Source organism: Oncorhynchus nerka, linkage group LG16 (genome assembly GCF_034236695.1).
Source record: "Oncorhynchus nerka isolate Pitt River linkage group LG16, Oner_Uvic_2.0, whole genome shotgun sequence".
NCBI classification, from domain to species: Eukaryota; Metazoa; Chordata; class Actinopteri; order Salmoniformes; family Salmonidae; genus Oncorhynchus; species Oncorhynchus nerka.
Window position 1 is genome coordinate 35,052,081 of NC_088411.1, and position 21,945 is coordinate 35,074,025.

Sequence of the window (21,945 nt, forward strand, 5' to 3'; positions counted from 1 at the left end):
GGAGTTGTGCACTGTATGCCAAAAAGGTGTCTAAAGATGTGCACTAAATAAGGAAAGGGGGTGAAAAGTGCACTATGTCGGGAATAGGGCACCATTTCGGACAAAGACAGTGTGTCGGTTTAGAGTTGACAGGAATAAGGAAGGGAGTCTTACATTAGTCGGTGAGAGTTCATTGTTGTTAGCTAAGAACTTATAGGTGACAGCAGAGGAGATGTGCTCAGCCTGCAGCCAGAAGCGCATGCGGCCGCGCTCCAGAATCTTGTAGGCCAGCTGAGTCTTTAGAGGGATCACTGTGGAAGCAGAAACAATAATGGAAGAAGGTGATGCAAATAGAGGTAGGTTTTGTGATAGAAATGGCATTTGTTCAAAGGAAGACATTTCCCTTCTCAAAGCATAAGAATAAGCTGTGATGAACCACATGCTAAAAACGTTGATGGAGCGAGGGCTGACAAAAACTATTTTCTGGGATTAACAGTTGTCTCCTCTATGTGGCTTACATGGAACTATGTGGTTTACATGAACCCGCATTACCAGTCTACAACAGCACACACGCCCCTACAGTATACACCCATTATTCAAGCAAAACAAAACTACAAAAATTGACCTTTTACCCTGAGCTGTGTATTCCAAATGGTTATTTGATGGGAACCAAAAATGTATGAGAGTCAAAATAGAAAATGACCTGACAAAGATCCAACTCTGATCTTTTTTGTGGGTCTGATTAAATCACAATGGGAACATACCAGAGTAGCGGACATTCCTTTTCTCTTTCAAAATAGAAAAGCCATATTAAATCATTCAGAACAAAACCTACCTGGGTGTCGAATACCATAGCTCTTTGCCAGCATTTTCTCCAGCTCTGTAATAGAGGTAAACAAGGGAGAGTGTATTTCAGCATTGTAATGATCCAATATCATCCACAGCGATTCCTTTTTACATGGAACTTCATCATACATTTCGACAGTAACAGTTGTCTGCACTGCACAAGACCAGACATGCATGTCCCGTATCACGGCATCATATCATATTTATGAAAAACAGTGAAAGGCACCACTATTGTTTCTGACTCCAACATCTGCCGTATAACGACATGCTGTTGTGTTGATTTAGATGTACTAGTACAGTGTGCATGCATGTACGGACTAAATCTATTTCATACCATGATCCTGAATGAGGGTTATAAATAAGTAACCTCCTGTTTATGATCGACCCCCAGCCAGGGCCTACCTTCGGCATGGATTTCATGGCTGGCAGAAACACCATCAGTGTTAGTTACAGCAACGGAGAAGCAACCCACATCCCCCTGGTCTGGGTGTTTGAAAATAAGCTTAGAGCTAGAAATAAAGAAATAAAGACGCACCATTAGATAATATAGAAATAAATAAATAAATAAAGGCACACCATTGGATAATATAGAAATAAATAAATAAATAAAGGCACACCATTGGATAATATAGAAATAAATAAATAAATAAAGGCACACCATTGGATAATATAGAAATAAATAAATAAATAAAGGCAAATTGGACAATATAGAAATAAATAAATAAATAAAGGCACACCATTGGATAATATAGAAATAAATAAATAAGTAAATAGAAATAAATAAATAAGGAAAGACACACCATTGGATAATATAGAAATACAAAAATAAAAGCACACCATTGGATAATATATAAAAAATGTAAAAAGGCACACCATTGGATAATATAGAAATAAATAAATAAAGACACACCATTGGATAATATAGAAATAAATCAATAAAGAAACACCATTGGATAATATAGAAATACAAAAATAAAGACACACCATTGGATAATATAGAAATAAATCAATAAAGACACACCATTGGATAATATAGAAATAAATAAATAAAGACACACCATTGGATAATGTAGAAATAAATACATAAATAAAGACACACCATTGGATAATATAGAAATAAACAAAGGCACACCATTGGATAATGTAGAAAGAAATAAAGGCACACCACTGGATAATATAGAGTCCAGGAGATACTGAGCACATCAATGTGAATATATTACACACTTCTGAATCACTACTGATAATTCTTGAACATTTAGTTTTGTTGAAATATATTTGATCTGTTGACAAGTTTGGTGCATAGCTTACATATTGCCCTCTGTTTTGATGACAATGCCTTTGGAGAAGTCAGTGATTTCCTTGTAGAATTTCTTCCACACAAAGTGGGAGCTCTCTGTAATTTGACAACTTTCAAATGACAGGATGAAGTCACCTGACTCCTCGTCCACTGTGCAGGTCATCTCCTGGGCACCTTTTGGAGTGACAAAGCAAAGAGTGAAGTTGACAGGCAACAGCAATAAACATCTGGGAGTGCAGCATCCTAGAGATGTGTGTTTTGGTACAGTCATAGTAGAGTAGTACAGCATCCTAGAGATGTGTGTTTTGGTACAGTCATAGTAGGGTAGTACAGCATCCTAGAGATGTGTGTTTTGGTACAGTCATAGTAGGGTAGTACAGCATCCTAGAGATGTGTGTTTTGGTACAGTCATAGTAGGGTAGTGCAGCATCCTAGAGATGTGTGTTTTGGTACAGTCATAGTAGGGTAGTACATCATCTTAGAGATGTGTGTTTTGGTACAGTCATAGTAGGGTAGTACAGCATCCTAGAGATGTGTGTTTTGGTACAGTCATAGTAGGGTAGTACAGCATCCTAGAGATGTGTGTTTTGGTACAGTCATAGTAGGGTAGTACAGCATCCTAGAGATGTGTGTTTTGGTACAGTCATAGTAGGGTAGTGCAGCATCCTAGAGATGTGTGTTTTGGTACAGTCATAGTAGGGTAGTGCAGCATCCTAGAGATGTGTGTTTTGGTACAGTCATAGTAGGGTAGTACATCATCTTAGAGATGTGTGTTTTGGTACAGTCATAGTAGGGTAGTACAGCATCCTAGAGATGTGTGTTTTGGTACAGTCATAGTAGGGTAGTACAGCATCCTAGAGATGTGTGTTTTGGTACAGTCATAGTAGGGTAGTACAGTATCCTAGAGATGTTTGTTTTGGTACAGTCATAGTAGGGTAGTACAGCATCCTAGAGATGTGTGTTTTGGTACAGTCATAGTAGGGTAGTACAGCATCCTAGAGATGTGTGTTTTGGTACAGTCATAGTAGGGTAGTACAGCATCCTAGAGATGTGTGTTTTGGTACAGTCATAGTAGGGTAGTATGTTCATTATATGTTCACAGACTATTTCTGCATTTATGTTCTGCATCCTCTGTTGAATGAATACCTAGAGAGTTGTGAAAATGACTTTTCTCTGATCTCAACAAGCCTTGTGCTTGAGTCGCTGATGTCCCTGCAGAATACAACACTGCCCTCTGCAGGTTGCCTGATGGTCTGCACCTCCTCACTTCAACATCTCTACCGAGCTCCATATGAGTCATCTATTTTTCTCTACTCCCACGTCCTCCCAATGTTCCTTATCGACAGAAGCACAGACTACCCCTCCCTAAGCCCCTCCTCATAACCCTGTCTAGTGTACTACACACCCTGTGGTATTACTCTTCTAATCTAAGTCCCATTTTAATGGGAATCCTGACCCAAATAAACATTCTCTGTGGAACACACTGAACGAATGCTGCTCTGCTCTAAGCCACATTGAAGCGCAGCATAGGGATTTGTGTCTGTTTGTGTCTGTCCAACAGTACCTTTCACTGCTTTGGCAACCACAGGGTTAGAAGCCAAGGAAGGCTTGCCGGCACCTTCAGCGTTCGCCGCGCGCACTCTGAACACATAGGACACTCCAACTTCCAGCCCAGTCACCTGAAAACGAGGAGGACTGTCAAATGTGCCAGATAGGCTGACACATTGTCATAACGCAGGTATTCTAGGAATACTCTCTGTACCTTGTGGTAGCGGTGACTGACAGCGTGGCTCTCGTTGGAACAGTGCCATTCATCTGAGCCTTTCTTTGCAAAGTCAACAAAGTAGCCTGTGATCGGGCTGGTGCCGGTGTAGACGGGAGCCTTCCACTCCACCAACACAGAGTCATCACGGATCTCGCAGAAAGTCATGTCATAGGCTGGACCTGAAATTCAGAGTGCAGTAAATGTACAAAAATGACAGACAAGCAGTTCTTCATGTCAGACGTAAGTCAGAGCACATACGTCAGACTGTGTAATGTCTATGTGCTGCTGTTTTAACGATTGATGTTGGAAGTGGTACCGGCGATAAACTTCTGCTTGAATACACCTATTCCATAATTCATGAAAAATTATGAGATATGCATTAATGCTTTAATTATGCAACGGTATTTGCATGTAAAATGATCTTCACTTCTTTGAACTATGCACACTTCATCTTTAAAATAGAAACTTGTTTTAGAGAGGTTTTCGGTACTGTACCTGGCTCGGGTATGGTCCAGGCATCACAATGGAAGGCCTTGCTGGGGGCAGAGGGGGCACCAAGACCAGCAAGACTTCCACCATAAACCATGAACTCATAGACTGCACCTGCACTCAGATGTTCAACCTGTGGTTGTGAAGGAAAGTACTAAAATGGTTACAACTAATTGAACTGCAATAGATTCCATATGATCCTACACTATCTACACTAAAGGTGCCATCTAGGACCTTAAAGGGTTCTACGGCTGTCCCCATTAGGAAAACCCTTTTTGGTTCCAGGTAAAAACCTTTTTTTGTTTCAGGTAGAACCCTCTATGGAAAGGGTTCTACATTGAACTGAAAAGGGCATGGAACCAAAAAGGGTTCTGCAAAGAGTTATCATATGGGGACAGCCAAAGAACCCTTTTAGGTCCTAGAAAGCACCTTTTGTTCTAAGAGTGTATAATCCTAACCAGTACAGATGTGTTTAGATGACTCAGGTCGATCAGATTTGTACCTTGAACAGCCGCTCTTTGATTGGTGGGATGTTGATCTCTCTCCATGTGTGTTCTCCGTGCCTGTGTTTGTCAATGTAGTATTCAACCACCGGAGAGCCACCGGAGTGGACTGGGTGCTTCCAGTTCAGAACCATAGACTCTCCGTCACAGGCCAGCAGAGCAATGTCATATGGAGCAGAGGGAGTCGCTGCACACAGAGTTTACAAGTGTCTTAAACATGTATCATGATTAGGGCCCTGTTTTTTGGGCCCTGTTTTAATCATGTCACATGACCTGGATTGGATATATAGCAGGGTTCTCTACACTCTTAGAAAAAAAGGTGCTATCTGGAACCAAAAAGGGTTCTTCGGCTCTCCCCATAGAAAAACTCTTTGAAGAACCCCTTTTGGTTCCAGGTAGAACCTTTGTGGGTTCCATGTGGAACCCTTTCCACAGAGGGTTCTACCTGGAACACAAAAGAGTTCTAACTGGAACCAAAAATGGTTCTAACTGGAACCAAAAAGAGTTATCCTTTGGGGAAAGCTGCAGAACCCTTTCAGAACCTATTTTTCTAAGAGTTTAGGGTTATGGTTGTTAAGGCTTTCGGTAGCATGAATAATACATTAATTTTAGTGCATAATGGCGCCAACTAGCATGTAGCCTAGCGTTTCAGCACGTTGGGCCAGTAACCGAAAGGTCGCTGGTTCAAATCCCAGAGCCAACTAGGTGAAAAATCGGTCGGTGTGCTCTTAAGCAAGGCACTTAACCTTAATTGCTCCTATAAGTCACTGGATAAGAGCATCTGCTAAATGTAAATATGATAATTGTTGTTAAAAAACCCTGCAATCCACATAGCTTGGAGTATCGTCAATGAGTTTAGAAATGTATGGTTTGATGAAACAATCTGCAGTTGTTGGTTGAATGTCCCAAAGGAACTCTACGAACCAATGGATTGCCTAAATTATTCACATCATTTGGACATCGAGAAAAGTACACGATGACAGGCTCAAATCCAATAGGCTCCCAGGCTGTCCTGCTGAAACGTGTGAATAGGAAGAATGACAGTCCTCTTCATTTATTGGAGACATTTATTTAATGATACGATGCTTGTGATGATATAATCATTAGATATTCAGCCGACTTAAGGCATCAAAGTTAGATGCCTTTGTGTGTTTTACTTCTGGACAGCTACCAACGGCCTTGAAGAAAGTCTTGACAACATTGCTACAATTTATTCACTGTGATCATTCACAGAGAAAAGAGCCTCCAGCTAAGCACAGTGGGTCGCTAAAATTGAGTATTTGCAATTTTCTTCTTTGTTACTGTTGCTACTGCCATATTGAATGCAGCACTTTTTCCACCTGGTTGGAATCTCGACAAATGACAAGTATATTCTGTCTGCTGTGTGTGTGTGTCCATACTCACTGAGTGCAGCTTTGACAGAGAGGGGGGAGGACTCCTGTGATTCATCACTAAGACCCAGCTCATTGATGGCTTGCACACGGAAAGCATATGTCTCACCAGTGGTCAAACCTTGAACCACAAACCTAATCAAAAATAGCAAATTAAGCATTGTGATGAATGAAATCACACTTCAAATAATAAGTACAGTGCCTTGCAAAAGTATTCATCCGCCTTGGCCTTTTTCCTATTTTGTTGCATTACAACCTGTAATTTAAATAGATTTTTAATTGGATTCCATGTAATGGACATACACAAAATAGTTCAAATTGGTGAAGTGAAATTAAAAAAATTAAAAACAGAAGAGTGGTGCGTGCATATGTATTCACCCCCTTTTCTATGAAGCCACTAAATAAGATCTGGTGCAACCAATTACCTTCAGAAGTCACATAATTAGTTAAATAAAGTCCACCTGTGTGCAATCTAAGTGTCACGTGATCTAAGTATATATACACCTGTTCTGAAATGCCCCAGAGTCTGCAACACCACTAAGCAAGGGGCACCACCATCTGAAACTCCAAAACTTCCGAAACTTTGAACATCCCATGGAGCACCATTCAATCCATTCTAAAAAAATGGAAAGAATATGGCACCACAACAAACGTGCCAAGGGAGGGTCGCCCACTAAAACTCATGGACCAGGCAAGGAGGGCATTAATCAGAGAGGCAACAAAGAGACCAATGATAACCCTGAAGGAGCTGCAAAGCTCCACAGCAGAGATTGGAGTATCTGTCCATAGGACCACTTTAAGCCGTACACTCCACAGAACTGGGCTTTACAGGAAGACTGGACAGAAAAAAGCCATTGCTTTAAGAAAAAAATAAGCAAACACTTAGTGTTTGGTGTTCGCCAAAAGGCATGTGGGAGATTCCCCAAACATATGGAAGAAGGTACTTTGGTCCGATGAGACTAAAATTCAGCTTATTGGCCATCAAGGAAAACGCTATGTCTGGCGCAAACCCAACACCTCTCATCACCCCGAGAACACCATCCATGTTTTTCATCGGCAGGGACTGGGAATTGAAGGAATGATGGATGGCGCTAAATGCAAGGAAATTCTTGAGAGAAACAGGTTTGTCTTCCAGAGATTTGAGACTGGGACGGAGGTTCACCTTCCAGCAGGACAATGACCCTAAGCATACTGCTAAAGCAACACTTGAGTGGTTTAAGGGGAACATTTAAATGTTTTGGAATGGCCTAGTCAAAGCCCATACCTCAATCAAATTGAGAATCTGTGGTATGACTTAAAATTGCTGTACATCAGCAGAACCCATCCAACTTGAAAGAGCTGGAGCAGTTTTGTCTTGAAGAATGGGCAAAAATCCCAGTGGCTAGATGTGCCAAGCTTATAGAGACATACCCCAAGAGACTTGCAGCTGTAATTGCTGCAAAAGGTGGCTCTACAAAGTATTGACTTAGGGGGTGAATGCATGCTCAAGTTCTGTTTTTTTGTCTTTTTGTTTGTTTCACAATAAAAAATATTTTGCATCTTCAAAATATTTTGCATCTTCAAAGTGGTCGGCATCAAATGATACAAACCCCCAAATAGTCCATTTTAATTCCAGGTTGTAAAGGCAACAAAATAGGAAAAATGCCAAGCAGGGTGAATAGTTTCGCAAGCCACTGTACAAGACAGAATACATACTTGTTGTTCTTGTGAGGTTTGTGGTTAGCTGAACCCCAGTCCCCAGAGCCTTTTACACACACATCGATGTAGTAGCCAATAAGATTATTAGGCTCCTTGGGTTCAGCCCATTGGATAAGAAGAGATGTATCAGTCTCCCTTGTGGCAACCACCTGACCAGGAGCGGAGGGGACCCCTACAGTAGATGAATAAGGCATGGTTAATGTCTAAGGCAAAAGGTCAACTATCTATAACTTACTTTAAATGAAGGACAATTAAAAAAAATTGGCTAAATCTGTAATATGGGTGCAAATTACTTTTTAAACATTTTTCCAGAGTAACTTTTTTCCAATTCTACCCTTGACTATTGCTATGCTTTGCAGGGAGTTTGACATTTAGAGAAAATACTTGAGAACAACCTTGTGGAGGACTTTAAGAGATAGCTATAAAGCCACTGAAGAGGACCATCTTACCGCGCAGCTCTTGAGTCTGAATGGGCTCTGTGGGCTCAGAGGCTTCACTGCTGCCGTACATGTTTGCAGCCAGCACGCGGAACAAGTACTGTTTTCCCTCAGACAAATCGAACACGGCATAGCGAGGAGATCTCACGGGTACCTGAGTGTTTACCCTCTGCCACGCACCGCTCTCGGCCAAGCACTGTGAGGGAAGAGCCCCAAAGACAACATTTACACTCTGTAACAACATCCACAGATACTGTCAAATGCAATGGAGAAGAAGACATAACCCCAATTCATTATGTAGACTTCAACCATTCATTCGATTTGAATCATGACCCTACTTGTAATTGCCCTTGATTATTCTATTGAAATGGGATCCCAGAAAGATGTAATGTGTTTTAGAGGACACAAATCTAGTGATTCCATGTTGAAATATGTCTCTATTCTGTTGCTGCAAAATTTGGGTAAAAAAGAAAGGTGAGAGAGCAGAGAGAGACCAACCTTCTCAATATAGTACCACACTGGGGCCTGGCCCTGATAAGGAGCAGGTTTCCAGCTGAGGACAACATATGTTCGGTCGGTCTCTGAAGCGTGCAACTTGGAGGGGGTTCCTGGTACTTTCTTCCCATCTACGGACACAAGACATCACAAAGAATTCACAAACTGTTTTTTGCCCAAGTGGGAGCATTCCCCCGAGTTGTCTATACACATACAGTGCCAGCCAAAGGTTTGGACACACCTACTCATTCAAGGGTTTTTCTTTATTTTGACTATTTTCTACATTGTAGAATAATAGTGAAGACATCAAAACTATGAAATAAAACATATGTTATCATGTAGTAAACATTGTTTTGGTTACTACATGATTCCATATGTGTTATTTCATGTATATAAATATTTACATTTTTATTTTTTTTATTGAATATTAAAACATACAATTTACTTGCAGTGAAGCCGCTCAACATCTACATCCCATTCAGTCATCTAACAGACTCCCATCCAGAGTCTGGGGCACTCAAGGGCACGTCGTCAGATCTCCCATATGGTCAAAAATGGGGACCAGAATCAGCGACCTATCAGCTACCAGCCCAAGCTCCCAACCACCAGGCCACCAGCCCTCCAAGATCCCCCCCCACAGTCCCTCCCCCCCCCGAGAAAAATTATTATTGCTATTATTGCCATTATTGCTAAATATTGAGACAGAGAGCAGCTGATTAGTAGCCTAGTGGTTAAGAGCATTGGGTCAGTAACCAAAAGGTTACTGGTTTGAATCCCTGAGCTGACTGGGTAAAACAAACCTGTCAATGTACCCTTGAGCAAGGCACTTAACCCTAATTGCTCCTCTAAGTCGCTCTGGATAAGAGTGTCTGCTAAATAACTAAAATGTAAAAGATGTGACAGTTGTTGTACAGATGTTAGGCATGGTACAATGTGAGGGCTAATGATATGGCAATATTGTAAAGGGGGAGTTGGACCTCCTTTCAGTGTCTGATGAGGTATACAGAAATAAGCATAGAAAAGTAATATCATGACTTCTTAGAAGAACATCAAAGATTTTTGCATCAAACTAGTTGATCGAGATTCAAGGATCCCCATACATCATAGAAAACCATTTAGTACCTTCAACGTCGTGGTGGTAAATTACAACGTCAAGTTTTCCACCCAACTTGATGGCTGTCAAAACAAAGATAAAAACATAAAAGTATATACATTTAATTTGATTCTAGAGAATACATGAACTCACAAGGTAAAGTTTAAGATGTCATCGCCACATTACCATGGAGTCTTTCAAATTCAGTGGGGTCCAGGGCGGCGATGGCGTCAGATATTCTGGAGGGCTTGCTGATGCCGTGTGAGTTTATTGCCCGCACACGGAAATAGTAGGAGTGGCCCTCGAACAGGCCAGGCACAGGATATTTACAGATCTTAATGGGGGAGTCATTGCACTGCACCCAATTTTCAGTTCCAGTTTCACATCTGAAACAAAATGAGGAAAATTGGTTCATCTCCCCAAATCATTCTCTGAAGAGGACATTTTGGCTGATAAAGCTACATTATCCTGTCACCAGCTACGAACAGTGGTGGAAGAGTATAGGTTGTAATTTGCAGATTTGTCTCCAATTTTGGAGCCTAGATTGTTATGTGATTATAAGAAGAAGAAAAAAATGAAAGTATATAACGTGTTCCTGATGTTTTTCCTGGTCAGATCATGGCATCTGGAAAAAGTAGCTGGAAATATTCACATTTGATTCCCATTTCAACACCTTCCGTTACCTATCTACAAAGTATCCGATGATGGGGCCTTCAGTGGTGGTGTTGGGAGGCTTCCAGGACACGATGACATAATCTCTGTTGGCGTCATGGATCTTGATGTCCATAGGGGCACCTGGAGCTCCAGGCACTGGGGGAGGACCATCTGGCACAGGGACAAAGCAAGTCACATCTTCATACTCTGTCAAAGTACATCATGCCATAGCCAAGTATTAAGGTAGTCACTAGTTACTACATCCACAAATGGCTAAACACCGCTTATTTCTACAGTTTCTTTTCTTTAAATCTGAAATTTTTGAATTAATACATTTTTACAATATAGCCAATTTTGACTTTGTGGCTGTTGTAACTACTGACAACCCTGTATTTAGCGAGTTGGGCCAATGCGGTTTATGAATTGTGATGCATTTACATGACACTATAAAATTATATGGCAGCCATGTTAGCTCCCCATTGACATTACATGGAGAATATTTAAACAATACTAACTGAATGTCTAGAACTAGAACAACATTCAAAATTCTAAAATTCAAAAATGATATTCCAAAAGTTTGCTTCACTCTTTATTCTAAAAGTTGGCCTAACTGTAAATATATGGCTTTGAATCACACAATACCTGAAACTCCCTGTGAACAGAACCATCAAAGGACCAAATCAGCTTTTTTGAAAGATATCAGAATATTACTGACACTACAATTTTTAAAGTAGCTGCATTGCTGGTACACACAGAGGGGGTATAGCTACAAACAGGGGCGCAACTTTGGTTTTAGAATTTTTTTTATTTTTTATCCAGTCGGATAAACACTGCAAACAGCCTACCCGACCGCTTGGAGGCGTCTGCATGGTCCTAAAGCAAACCGTTGCCTTGTTTTGTATCACATTCCAATGATACAACTGGGGGGGACAAAAATTCAATTTCAGAAGTTAGTTGGGGACGTCCTCCCGTCCCCAGTGAAAGTTGCGCCCCTGGCTACAATTCTCAAAGTTAGTTGTTGTTTTACCTGCACAGGAAACAAATGCACTGTGGACCGCATCTCCCCCCTTTGTAACCATACGGAGTGAGTAGACACCCTCATCATCCTTGTTCAGGTGAGGCAGGGTCAGCTTGGTCTCGCCTCTAGCAGACTCTATCTTCACCCACTTGGAGTCTGACAGCCGATGATCTGACACAAAAAACAGCAACATTAAAAAGTGAGGACCTGTCAGTAGCTGAAGTTACAAAACTGGCCTCGTAAATCGTCTGTTATTGAGAGCGTTATGATCGTAAGAGAAAATGTGATACCGTCTCTGAACCATTGAGCTTCAGGCTGCAGATTGGCTAGGTTAGGAGTAGCGGTCATTGTGGCGGCCAAGGTGACTGTGTCTCCCTCTGTTCCAAAGACCGAGCCAAAAGTCTCCAGGAAGGTGATGTTGATCTTGGTGTATTTGATTTCCGGCAACATGGGAACTGCAGAAGACAGTAAAGGAGGACATACTTACAGTATTATGACTCTATTTCAGTAACATCATTATAGAGCACCATGATCACAATTATTTTCTGCAACCATGCAATTACATACACTTTGAAAGAGAGAGAGCGCTCTGAAATATTCTAAAGATATTGTGACAGTCTGACAAAAACGATCTATGTACCTCAGCATATTCATACCACTTAAATAGCACTCTCTGTCTCCTATTCTCTTTTTAAAGAAGACAAAAGGGCAACTGGTGTTGTGATTAATATATACCAGAGGAGGCTGGTGGAAGGAGTTATAGGACAGGTTCATTGTAATGGCTGGAATGGAATTAATGGAACGGTATCAAGCACATCAAACATTTGGAAATAAATCAAAAACAACATTATTCTAACAAAGCATGTTTGAATTGATATACCTTCTACAGTAGTTTATGTTTGTCTCTCACTATAGTACAAAACATTGTTGTGTTGAGTACATTGATTCATATATGTAGGCTACATCTTTACAATTCAAGAAGAATGAGGCCCTATTCAAGCAATCCCCAGTGAGTGGATTTGACTCAACGGTGCTCAGAATCTACTCAGAGGATAAATTAAGTATCAGAGAGAATACACAGGACAGTTGTGTTGGGTGGACTTACTTGTGTAAGGAAGCCATGCATAGGAAGATGAATGTCCTTCTTCTCTGATCCCTGCAGAACAGACATATTATACACACACAATCACTATGCAACAATACAATACACCATCATGTTGTATGATTATGGTATAAATCAAGTAATTACACATACGCTTTCCATTTAAAGGGGCAATCAGCAGTCGCTCCATACATTTTTGGACTTATAAGTTATATAACTTCTAATTGCCTCATGAGCTTAGTTTAACTGTCGTACCCCATCAGAACCCAAAATATAATCTTGTTTTACGCCAATGTTTCAAAACGTGGTTAAAACTATAATTGTGATGTCATGGATGTTCAGTCCTTGCATCCATAGCTCTGTCTATGAATTTGAGAGATATTACATTTCTCCAGCCCCATCCCTCAACTTTTTACCGCAACAGTAGTGGGGAGTATGCTTTATTATTGTGTCCACTGCTGATTGGCCGTTTAAATAAGCATTATATTAAAAACAATGCATTGACAAAACATGTATACTGTATGTTTTTGCCTTTCCAGACTTACTCTTGACAATGACAGAGGCTTGAGTAGAGACCTGTCCATGAATGTTACCAGCCACAGCAGTGTACTGCGCAGTGTCATCAGTTTCACACCTATAGTGAATACCGGAAGAATACATATTGGAAACTGTACATGAACAAACATAAACATCTCAGCAATACTTAAGGCTTAGACTTTTATCTATTTATTTTTGTTTGTGGATTTATTATTTATTTTTGATTAATTTATTAACCACCAAACATAATTTCATGAGTTGAATTTACAGGATGGTAAACTTTCAAAGGATGATAAATTATGTAGATTATGCAAATTGCTGTTGACTAAAATTAATACTGTGAAATATCAAGACACGGTCCTCATTTGAAATGTTGTTATGGCTCTATTAATGCACAATATTGCACAGCAAATAAATACAGAACATTTAAATACTTTTATAGCGTCGTATCTTGACCTCTAGAACCACACACTCAAGATCATGGCAGACATTATCAAATGTTTTGAACTCAGGACAGGAGAATAATTCTATGCAGGGGATGAAGAAAAAAACAAGTCCATGAATTCTTCAGGAGATATTCAACATGAGAGGCTTTTAAACATGAATGGCAAACATCTGAAGATTCAAGGGGGGAGAGAAGGCTGAGAATAGTGACAGATATCAGACCTTGACCCTGCACACACTATTTTAAAGCTGTCCACTCTCACTTTCTCCAAACCACGGTTGTTCTCTTTGAGTGTGAAAGGGTTTGAACACTGGGAGAATACAGAGTGGCATTTCTTTATTGAGACCTTTCATTTTGATTTGGAGAGGCAAAAAGTGCTTTGAGACTTGAGAGGGGATCTAGCCTTGGTGCCCCTGACACTCTGACAGCGAGGGGATGCAGTGCTCTTTAAGGAGCTCCAAGATCCAATGACACAGAGCTCAGCACTTCGCTATGAACAGCTGACGAGTCCTCAAGATGAGGGCGGCGCCCAAGAGGGCTTTTGACTAAATTGGAAAAGCTCCACAGCTACAGCTCCACCATTCACAAGACTCCCTTTTGTGGGCACTCGTGTGTTAATTAAGTTAACATTAAACACTGGGATTGTGAGTGAAATGCAGGGAGGCCACAGTGAAAATCCCCAATGTTCCAGGAGCAAAGTCATGATATTGTATCAGATTTTGTAAATGGCCGTGATAAGCTACCATGATGGGATAATGTTTTGCGGACAAATGGATCTAAATAATAAACAACTCAAATCAATGAGAACATGTGCTTTCCCTCATTGTTTTACCACTGACGGTGTGCATCCATTGTGCCTCCTAATGTCTGAAACACATAGATTAGCTATAGCTAAAACCAAAAAATCCTACCATGAGAATAACTTACTTGGCAATCTCCAGGGTATGAATTCCAACATTGTCCTGCACATTGTATTTAATTGATGACATGTCAATGCTGACACCATCTTTATACCTGGAGAGAAATCAAGTAGAAGTGGTTGATGGTGAATCTTTCAGTTGGATGTGGTAACACAAAAGTGACCACGTGTGCAGAATATTGTGATCAGACTGTGTATTAGCAGAGAGGCTAGCTCACTGAATATGCTACTCTGGAAATTCCTTTGGTCTCTACTGAGTTAGGTACATCAGTTTTTAGTTGTGATGTTCTGGTGCCTCTAGGGTGATTCAGAATGCTGATTGAGGACCTTATTACTGATGAATGGGATGTTCTGGTGCCTCTAGGGTGATTTAGAATGCTGATCGAGGACCTTATTACTGATGAATGTGATGTTCTGGTGCCTCTAGGGTGATTTAGAAGGTTGACTGAGGACCTTATTACTGATGAATGTGATGTTCTGGTGCCTCTAGGGTGATTTAGAATGCTGATTGAGGACCTTATTACTGATGAATGTGATGTTCTGGTGCCTCTAGGGTGATTTAGAAGGTTGACTGAGGACCTTATTACTGATGAATGTGATGTTCTGGTGCCTCTAGGGTGATTTAGAATGCTGATTAAGGACCTTATTACTGATGAATGTGATGTTCTGGTGCCTCTAGGGTGATTTAGAAGATTGACTGAGGACCTTATTACTGATGAATGTGATGTTCTGGTGCCTCTAGGGTGATTTAGAATGCTGATTGAGGACCTTATTACTGATGAATGTGATGTTCTGGTGCCTCTAGGGTGATTCAGAATGCTGATTGAGGACCTTATTACTGATGAATGTGATGTTCTGGTGCCTCTAGGGTGATTTAGAATGCTGATTGAGGACCTTATTACTGATGAATGTGATGTTCTGGTGCCTCTAGGGTGATTTAGAAGGTTGACTGAGGACCTTATTACTGATGAATGTGATGTTCTGGTGCCTCTAGGGTGATTCAGAATGCTGATTGAGGACCTTATTACTGATGAATGTGATGTTCTGGTGCCTCTAGGGTGATTTAGAATGCTGATTGAGGACCTTATTACTGATGAATGTGATGTTCTGGTGCCTCTAGGGTGATTTAGAAGATTGACTGAGGACCGTATTACTGATGAATGTGATGTTCTGGTGCCTCTAGGGTGATTTAGAATGCTGATTGAGGACCTTATTACTGATGAATGTGATGTTCTGGTGCCTCTAGGGTGATTTAGAATGCTGATCGAGGAACTTATTACTGATGAATGTGATGTTCTGGTGCCTCTAGGGTGATTTAGAATGCTGATCGAGGACCTTATTACTGATGAATGTGATGTTCTGGTGCCTCTAGGGTGATTTAGAATGCTGATTGAGGACCTTATTACTGATGAATGTGATGTTCTGGTGCCTCTAGGGTGATTCAGAATGCTGACTGAGGACCTTATTACAGATGAATGTGATGTTCTGGTGCCTCTAGGGTGATTCAGAATGCTGATTGGGGACCTTATTACTGATGAATGTGATGTTCTGGTGCCTCTATGGTGATTTAGAATGCTGATTGAGGACCTTATTACTGATGAATGTGATGTTCTGGTGCCTCTAGGGTGATTTAGAAGGTTGATTGAGGACCTTATTACTGATGAATGTGATGTTCTGGTGCCTCTAGGGTGATTCAGAATGCTGATTGAGGACCTTATTACTGATGAATGTGATGTTCTGGTGCCTCTAGGGTGATTCAGAATGCTGATTGAGGACCTTATTACTGATGAATGTGATGTTCTGGTGCCTCTAGGGTGATTTAGAATGCTGATTGGGGACCTTATTACTGATGAATGTGATGTTCTGGTGCCTCTAGGGTGATTTAGAATGCTGATTGAGGACCTTATTACTGATGAATGTGATGTTCTGGTGCCTCTAGGGTGATTTAGAATGCTGATCGAGGACCTTATTACTGATGAATGTGATGTTCTGGTGCCTCTAGGGTGATTTAGAATGCTGATCGAGGACCTTATTACTGATGAATGTGATGTTCTGGTGCCTCTAGGGTGATGTAGAATGCTGATTGAGGACCTTATTACTGATGAATGTGATGTTCTGGTGCCTCTAGGGTGATTCAGAATGCTGACTGAGGACCTTATTACTGATGAATGTGATGTTCTGGTGCCTCTAGGGTGATTTAGAAGGTTGACTGAAGACCTTATTACTGATGAATGTGATGTTCTGGTGCCTCTAGGGTGATTCAGAATGCTGATTGAGGACCTTATTACTGATGAATGTGATGTTCTGGTGCCTCTAGGGTGATTCAGAATGCTGATTGAGGACCTTATTACTGATGAATGTGATGTTCTGGTGCCTCTAGGGTGATTTAGAATGCTGATTGAGGACCTTATTACTGATGAATGTGATGTTCTGGTGCCTCTAGGGTGATTTAGAATGCTGATTGAGGACCTTATTACTGATGAATGTGATGTTCTGGTGCCTCTAGGGTGATTTAGAAGGTTGACTGAGGACCTTATTACTGATGAATGTGATGTTCTGGTGCCTCTAGGGTGATTTAGAATGCTGATCGAGGACCTTATTACTGATGAATGTGATGTTCTGGTGCATCTAGGGTGATTTAGAAGATTGACTGAGGACCGTATTACTGATGAATGTGATGTTCTGGTGCCTCTAGGGTGATTTAGAATGCTGATTGAGGACCTTATTACTGATGAATGTGATGTTCTGGTGCCTCTAGGGTGATTTAGAATGCTGATTGAGGACCTTATTACTGATGAATGTGATGTTCTGGTGCCTCTAGGGTGATTTAGAATGCTGATCGAGGACCTTATTACTGATGAATGTGATGTTCTGGTGCCTCTAGGGTGATTTAGAATGCTGATTGAGGACCTTATTACTGATGAATGTGATGTTCTGAGGGTGATTTAGAATGCTGATTGAGGACCTTATTACTGATGAATGTGATGTTCTGGTGCCTCTAGGGTGATTCAGAATGCTGACTGAGGACCTTATTACTGATGAATGTGATGTTCTGGTGCCTCTAGGGTGATTTAGAATGCTGATTGAGGACCTTATTACTGATGAATGTGATGTTCTGGTGCCTCTAGGGTGATTTAGAATGCTGATTGAGGACCTTATTACTGATGAATGTGATGTTCTGGTGCCTCTAGGGTGATTTAGAATGCTGATTGAGGACCTTATTACTGATGAATGTGATGTTCTGGTGCCTCTAGGGTGATTTAGAATGCTGATTAAGGACCTTATTACTGATGAATGTGATGTTCTGGTGCCTCTAGGGTGATTTAGAAGATTGACTGAGGACCTTATTACTGATGAATGTGATGTTCTGGTGCCTCTAGGGTGATTTAGAATGCTGATTGAGGACCTTATTACTGATGAATGTGATGTTCTGGTGCCTCTAGGGTGATTCAGAATGCTGATTGAGGACCTGATTGTTCTGGTGCCTCTAGATTCAGAATGCTGATGTTATTACTGATGAATGTGATGTTCTGGTGCCTCTAGGGTGATTTAGAATGCTGATTGAGGACCTTATTACTGATGAATGTGATGTTCTGGTGCCTCTAGGGTGATTTAGAAGGTTGACTGAGGACCTTATTACTGATGAATGTGATGTTCTGGTGCCTCTAGGGTGATTTAGAATGCTGATTGAGGACCTTATTACTGATGAATGTGATGTTCTGGTGCCTCTAGGGTGATTTAGAATGCTGATCGAGGACCTTATTACTGATGAATGTGATGTTCTGGTGCCTCTAGGGTGATTTAGAATGCTGATTGAGGACCTTATTACTGATGAATGTGATGTTCTGGTGCCTCTAGGGTGATTTAGAATGCTGATTGAGGACCTTATTACTGATGAATGTGATGTTCTGGTGCCTCTAGGGTGATTCAGAATGCTGACTGAGGACCTTATTACTGATGAATGTGATGTTCTGGTGCCTCTAGGGTGATTCAGAATGCTGATTGAGGACCTTATTACTGATGAATGTGATGTTCTGGTGCCTCTATGGTGATTTAGAATGCTGATTGAGGACCTTATTACTGATGAATGTGATGTTCTGGTGCCTCTAGGGTGATTTAGAAGGTTGACTGAGGACCTTATTACTGATGAATGTGATGTTCTGGTGCCTCTAGGGTGATTTAGAATGTTGACTGAGGACCTTATTACTGATGAATGTGATGTTCTGGTGCCTCTAGGGTGATTCAGAATGCTGATTGAGGACCTTATTACTGATGAATGTGATGTTCTGGTGCCTCTAGGGTGATTCAGAATGCTGATTGAGGACCTTATTACTGATGAATGTGATGTTCTGGTGCCTCTAGGGTGATTTAGAATGCTGATTGAGGACCTTATTACTGATGAATGTGATGTTCTGGTGCCTCTAGGGTGATTTAGAATGCTGATCGAGGACCTTATTACTGATGAATGTGATGTTCTGGTGCCTCTAGGGTGATTTAGAATGCTGATCGAGGACCTTATTACTGATGAATGTGATGTTCTGGTGCCTCTAGGGTGATTTAGAATGCTGATTGAGGACCTTATTACTGATGAATGTGATGTTCTGGTGCCTCTAGGGTGATTTAGAATGCTGATTGAGGACCTTATTACTGATGAATGTGATGTTCTGGTGCCTCTAGGGTGATTTAGAAGGTTGACTGAGGACCTTATTACTGATGAATGTGATGTTCTGGTGCCTCTAGGGTGATTTAGAATGCTGATTGAGGACCTTATTACTGATGAATGTGATGTTCTGGTGCCTCTAGGGTGATTTAGAATGCTGATTGAGGACCTTATTACTGATGAATGTGATGTTCTGGTGCCTCTAGGGTGATTTAGAATGCTGATTGAGGACCTTATTACTGATGAATGTGATGTTCTGGTGCCTCTAGGGTGATTTAGAATGCTGATTGAGGACCTTATTACTGATGAATGTGATGTTCTGGTGCCTCTAGGGTGATTTAGAAGGTTGACTGAGGACCTTATTACTGATGAATGTGATGTTCTGGTGCCTCTATGATTTAGAATGCTGATCGAGGACCTTATTACTGATGAATGTGATGTTCTGGTGCCTCTAGGGTGATTTAGAATGCTGATCGAGGACCTTATTACTGATGAATGTGATGTTCTGGTGCATCTAGGGTGATTTAGAAGATTGACTGAGGACCGTATTACTGATGAATGTGATGTTCTGGTGCCTCTAGGGTGATTTAGAATGCTGATTGAGGACCTTATTACTGATGAATGTGATGTTCTGGTGCCTCTAGGGTGATTTAGAATGCTGATTGAGGACCTTATTACTGATGAATGTGATGTTCTGGTGCCTCTAGGGTGATTTAGAATGCTGATTGAGGACCTTATTACTGATGAATGTGATGTTCTGGTGCCTCTAGGGTGATTTAGAATGCTGACTGAGGACCTTATTACTGATGAATGTGATGTTCTGGTGCCTCTATTGATTTAGAATGCTGATTGAGGACCTTATTACTGATGAATGTGATGTTCTGGTGCCTCTAGGGTGATTTAGAAGGTTGACTGAGGACCTTATTACTGATGAATGTGATGTTCTGGTGCCTCTAGGGTGATTTAGAATGCTGATTGAGGACCTTATTACTGATGAATGTGATGTTCTGGTGCCTCTAGGGTGATTCAGAATGCTGACTGAGGACCTTATTACTGATGAATGTGATGTTCTGGTGCCTCTAGGGTGATTTAGAATGCTGATTGAGGACCTTATTACTGATGAATGTGATGTTCTGGTGCCTCTAGGGTGATTTAGAAGGTTGACTGAGGACGTTATTACTGATGAATGTGATGTTCTGGTGCCTCTAGGGTGATTCAGAATGCTGATTGAGGACCTTATTACTGATGAATGTGATGTTCTGGTGCCTCTATGGTGATTTAGAATGCTGATTGAGGACCTTATTACTGATGAATGTGATGTTCTGGTGCCTCTAGGGTGATTTAGAAGGTTGACTGAGGACCTTATTACTGATGAATGTGATGTTCTGGTGCCTCTAGGGTGATTCAGAATGCTGATTGAGGACCTTATTACTGATGAATGTGATGTTCTGGTGCCTCTAGGGTGATTTAGAATGCTGATTGAGGACCTTATTACTGATGAATGTGATGTTCTGGTGCCTCTAGGGTGATTTAGAATGCTGATTGAGGACCTTATTACTGATGAATGTGATGTTCTGGTGCCTCTAGGGTGATTTAGAATGCTGATTGAGGACCTTATTACTGATGAATGTGATGTTCTGGTGCCTCTAGGGTGATTTAGAATGCTGATTGAGGACCTTATTACTGATGAATGTGATGTTCTGGTGCCTCTAGGGTGATTTAGAAGATTGACTGAGGACCTTATTACTGATGAATGTGATGTTCTGGTGCCTCTAGGGTGATTTAGAATGCTGATTGAGGACCTTATTACTGATGAATGTGATGTTCTGGTGCCTCTAGGGTGATTTAGAATGCTGATTGAGGACCTTATTACTGATGAATGTGATGTTCTGGTGCCTCTAGGGTGATTTAGAATGCTGATTGAGGACCTTATTACTGATGAATGTGATGTTCTGGTGCCTCTAGGGTGATTCAGAATGCTGACTGAGGACCTTATTACTGATGAATGTGATGTTCTGGTGCCTCTAGGGTGATTCAGAATGCTGATTGAGGACCTTATTACTGATGAATGTGATGTTCTGGTGCCTCTATGGTGATTTAGAATGCTGATTGAGGACCTTATTACTGATGAATGTGATGTTCTGGTGCCTCTAGGGTGATTTAGAAGGTTGACTGAGGACCTTATTACTGATGAATGTGATGTTCTGGTGCCTCTAGGGTGATTCAGAATGCTGATTGAGGACCTTATTACTGATGAATGTGATGTTCTGGTGCCTCTAGGTGATTTAGAATGCTGATTGAGGACCTTATTACTGATGAATGTGATGTTCTGGTGCCTCTAGGGTGATTTAGAATGCTGATTGAGGACCTTATTACTGATGAATGTGATGTTCTGGTGCCTCTAGGGTGATTTAGAATGCTGATTGAGGACCTTATTACTGATGAATGTGATGTTCTGGTGCCTCTAGGGTGATTTAGAATGCTTGACTGAGGACCTTATTACTGATGAATGTGATGTTCTGGTGCCTCTAGGGTGATTTAGAATGCTGATTGAGGACCTTATTACTGATGAATGTGATGTTCTGGTGCCTCTAGGGTGATTTAGAATTGACTGAGG

At 41.0% G+C, this 21,945-nt stretch overlaps 1 protein-coding gene across 2 annotated transcripts in view; it reads right to left on the bottom strand.

The window, feature by feature from the left end:
* The window catches only part of LOC115144503 (myomesin-2-like), a 74,418-nt gene that overhangs the window by 13,585 nt on the left and 38,888 nt on the right, over positions 1 to 21,945 (bottom strand). For both annotated transcript variants that reach the window (XM_065002645.1, XM_065002646.1), the window contains 20 exons: positions 14,677 to 14,763; positions 13,313 to 13,401; positions 12,771 to 12,821; positions 11,956 to 12,120; positions 11,675 to 11,836; positions 10,677 to 10,818; positions 10,180 to 10,379; positions 10,023 to 10,076; positions 8,904 to 9,031; positions 8,418 to 8,601; positions 7,966 to 8,140; positions 6,284 to 6,405; positions 4,879 to 5,066; positions 4,383 to 4,509; positions 3,885 to 4,066; positions 3,687 to 3,801; positions 2,134 to 2,296; positions 1,228 to 1,334; positions 815 to 859; positions 154 to 290 (listed from right to left, as the gene is read on the bottom strand). In XM_065002645.1, the coding sequence (XP_064858717.1) occupies positions 154 to 290; positions 815 to 859; positions 1,228 to 1,334; positions 2,134 to 2,296; positions 3,687 to 3,801; positions 3,885 to 4,066; positions 4,383 to 4,509; positions 4,879 to 5,066; positions 6,284 to 6,405; positions 7,966 to 8,140; positions 8,418 to 8,601; positions 8,904 to 9,031; positions 10,023 to 10,076; positions 10,180 to 10,379; positions 10,677 to 10,818; positions 11,675 to 11,836; positions 11,956 to 12,120; positions 12,771 to 12,821; positions 13,313 to 13,401; positions 14,677 to 14,763 (2,623 nt within the window). The remainder of the gene's footprint in view (positions 1 to 153; positions 291 to 814; positions 860 to 1,227; positions 1,335 to 2,133; positions 2,297 to 3,686; positions 3,802 to 3,884; positions 4,067 to 4,382; positions 4,510 to 4,878; positions 5,067 to 6,283; positions 6,406 to 7,965; positions 8,141 to 8,417; positions 8,602 to 8,903; positions 9,032 to 10,022; positions 10,077 to 10,179; positions 10,380 to 10,676; positions 10,819 to 11,674; positions 11,837 to 11,955; positions 12,121 to 12,770; positions 12,822 to 13,312; positions 13,402 to 14,676; positions 14,764 to 21,945) is intronic.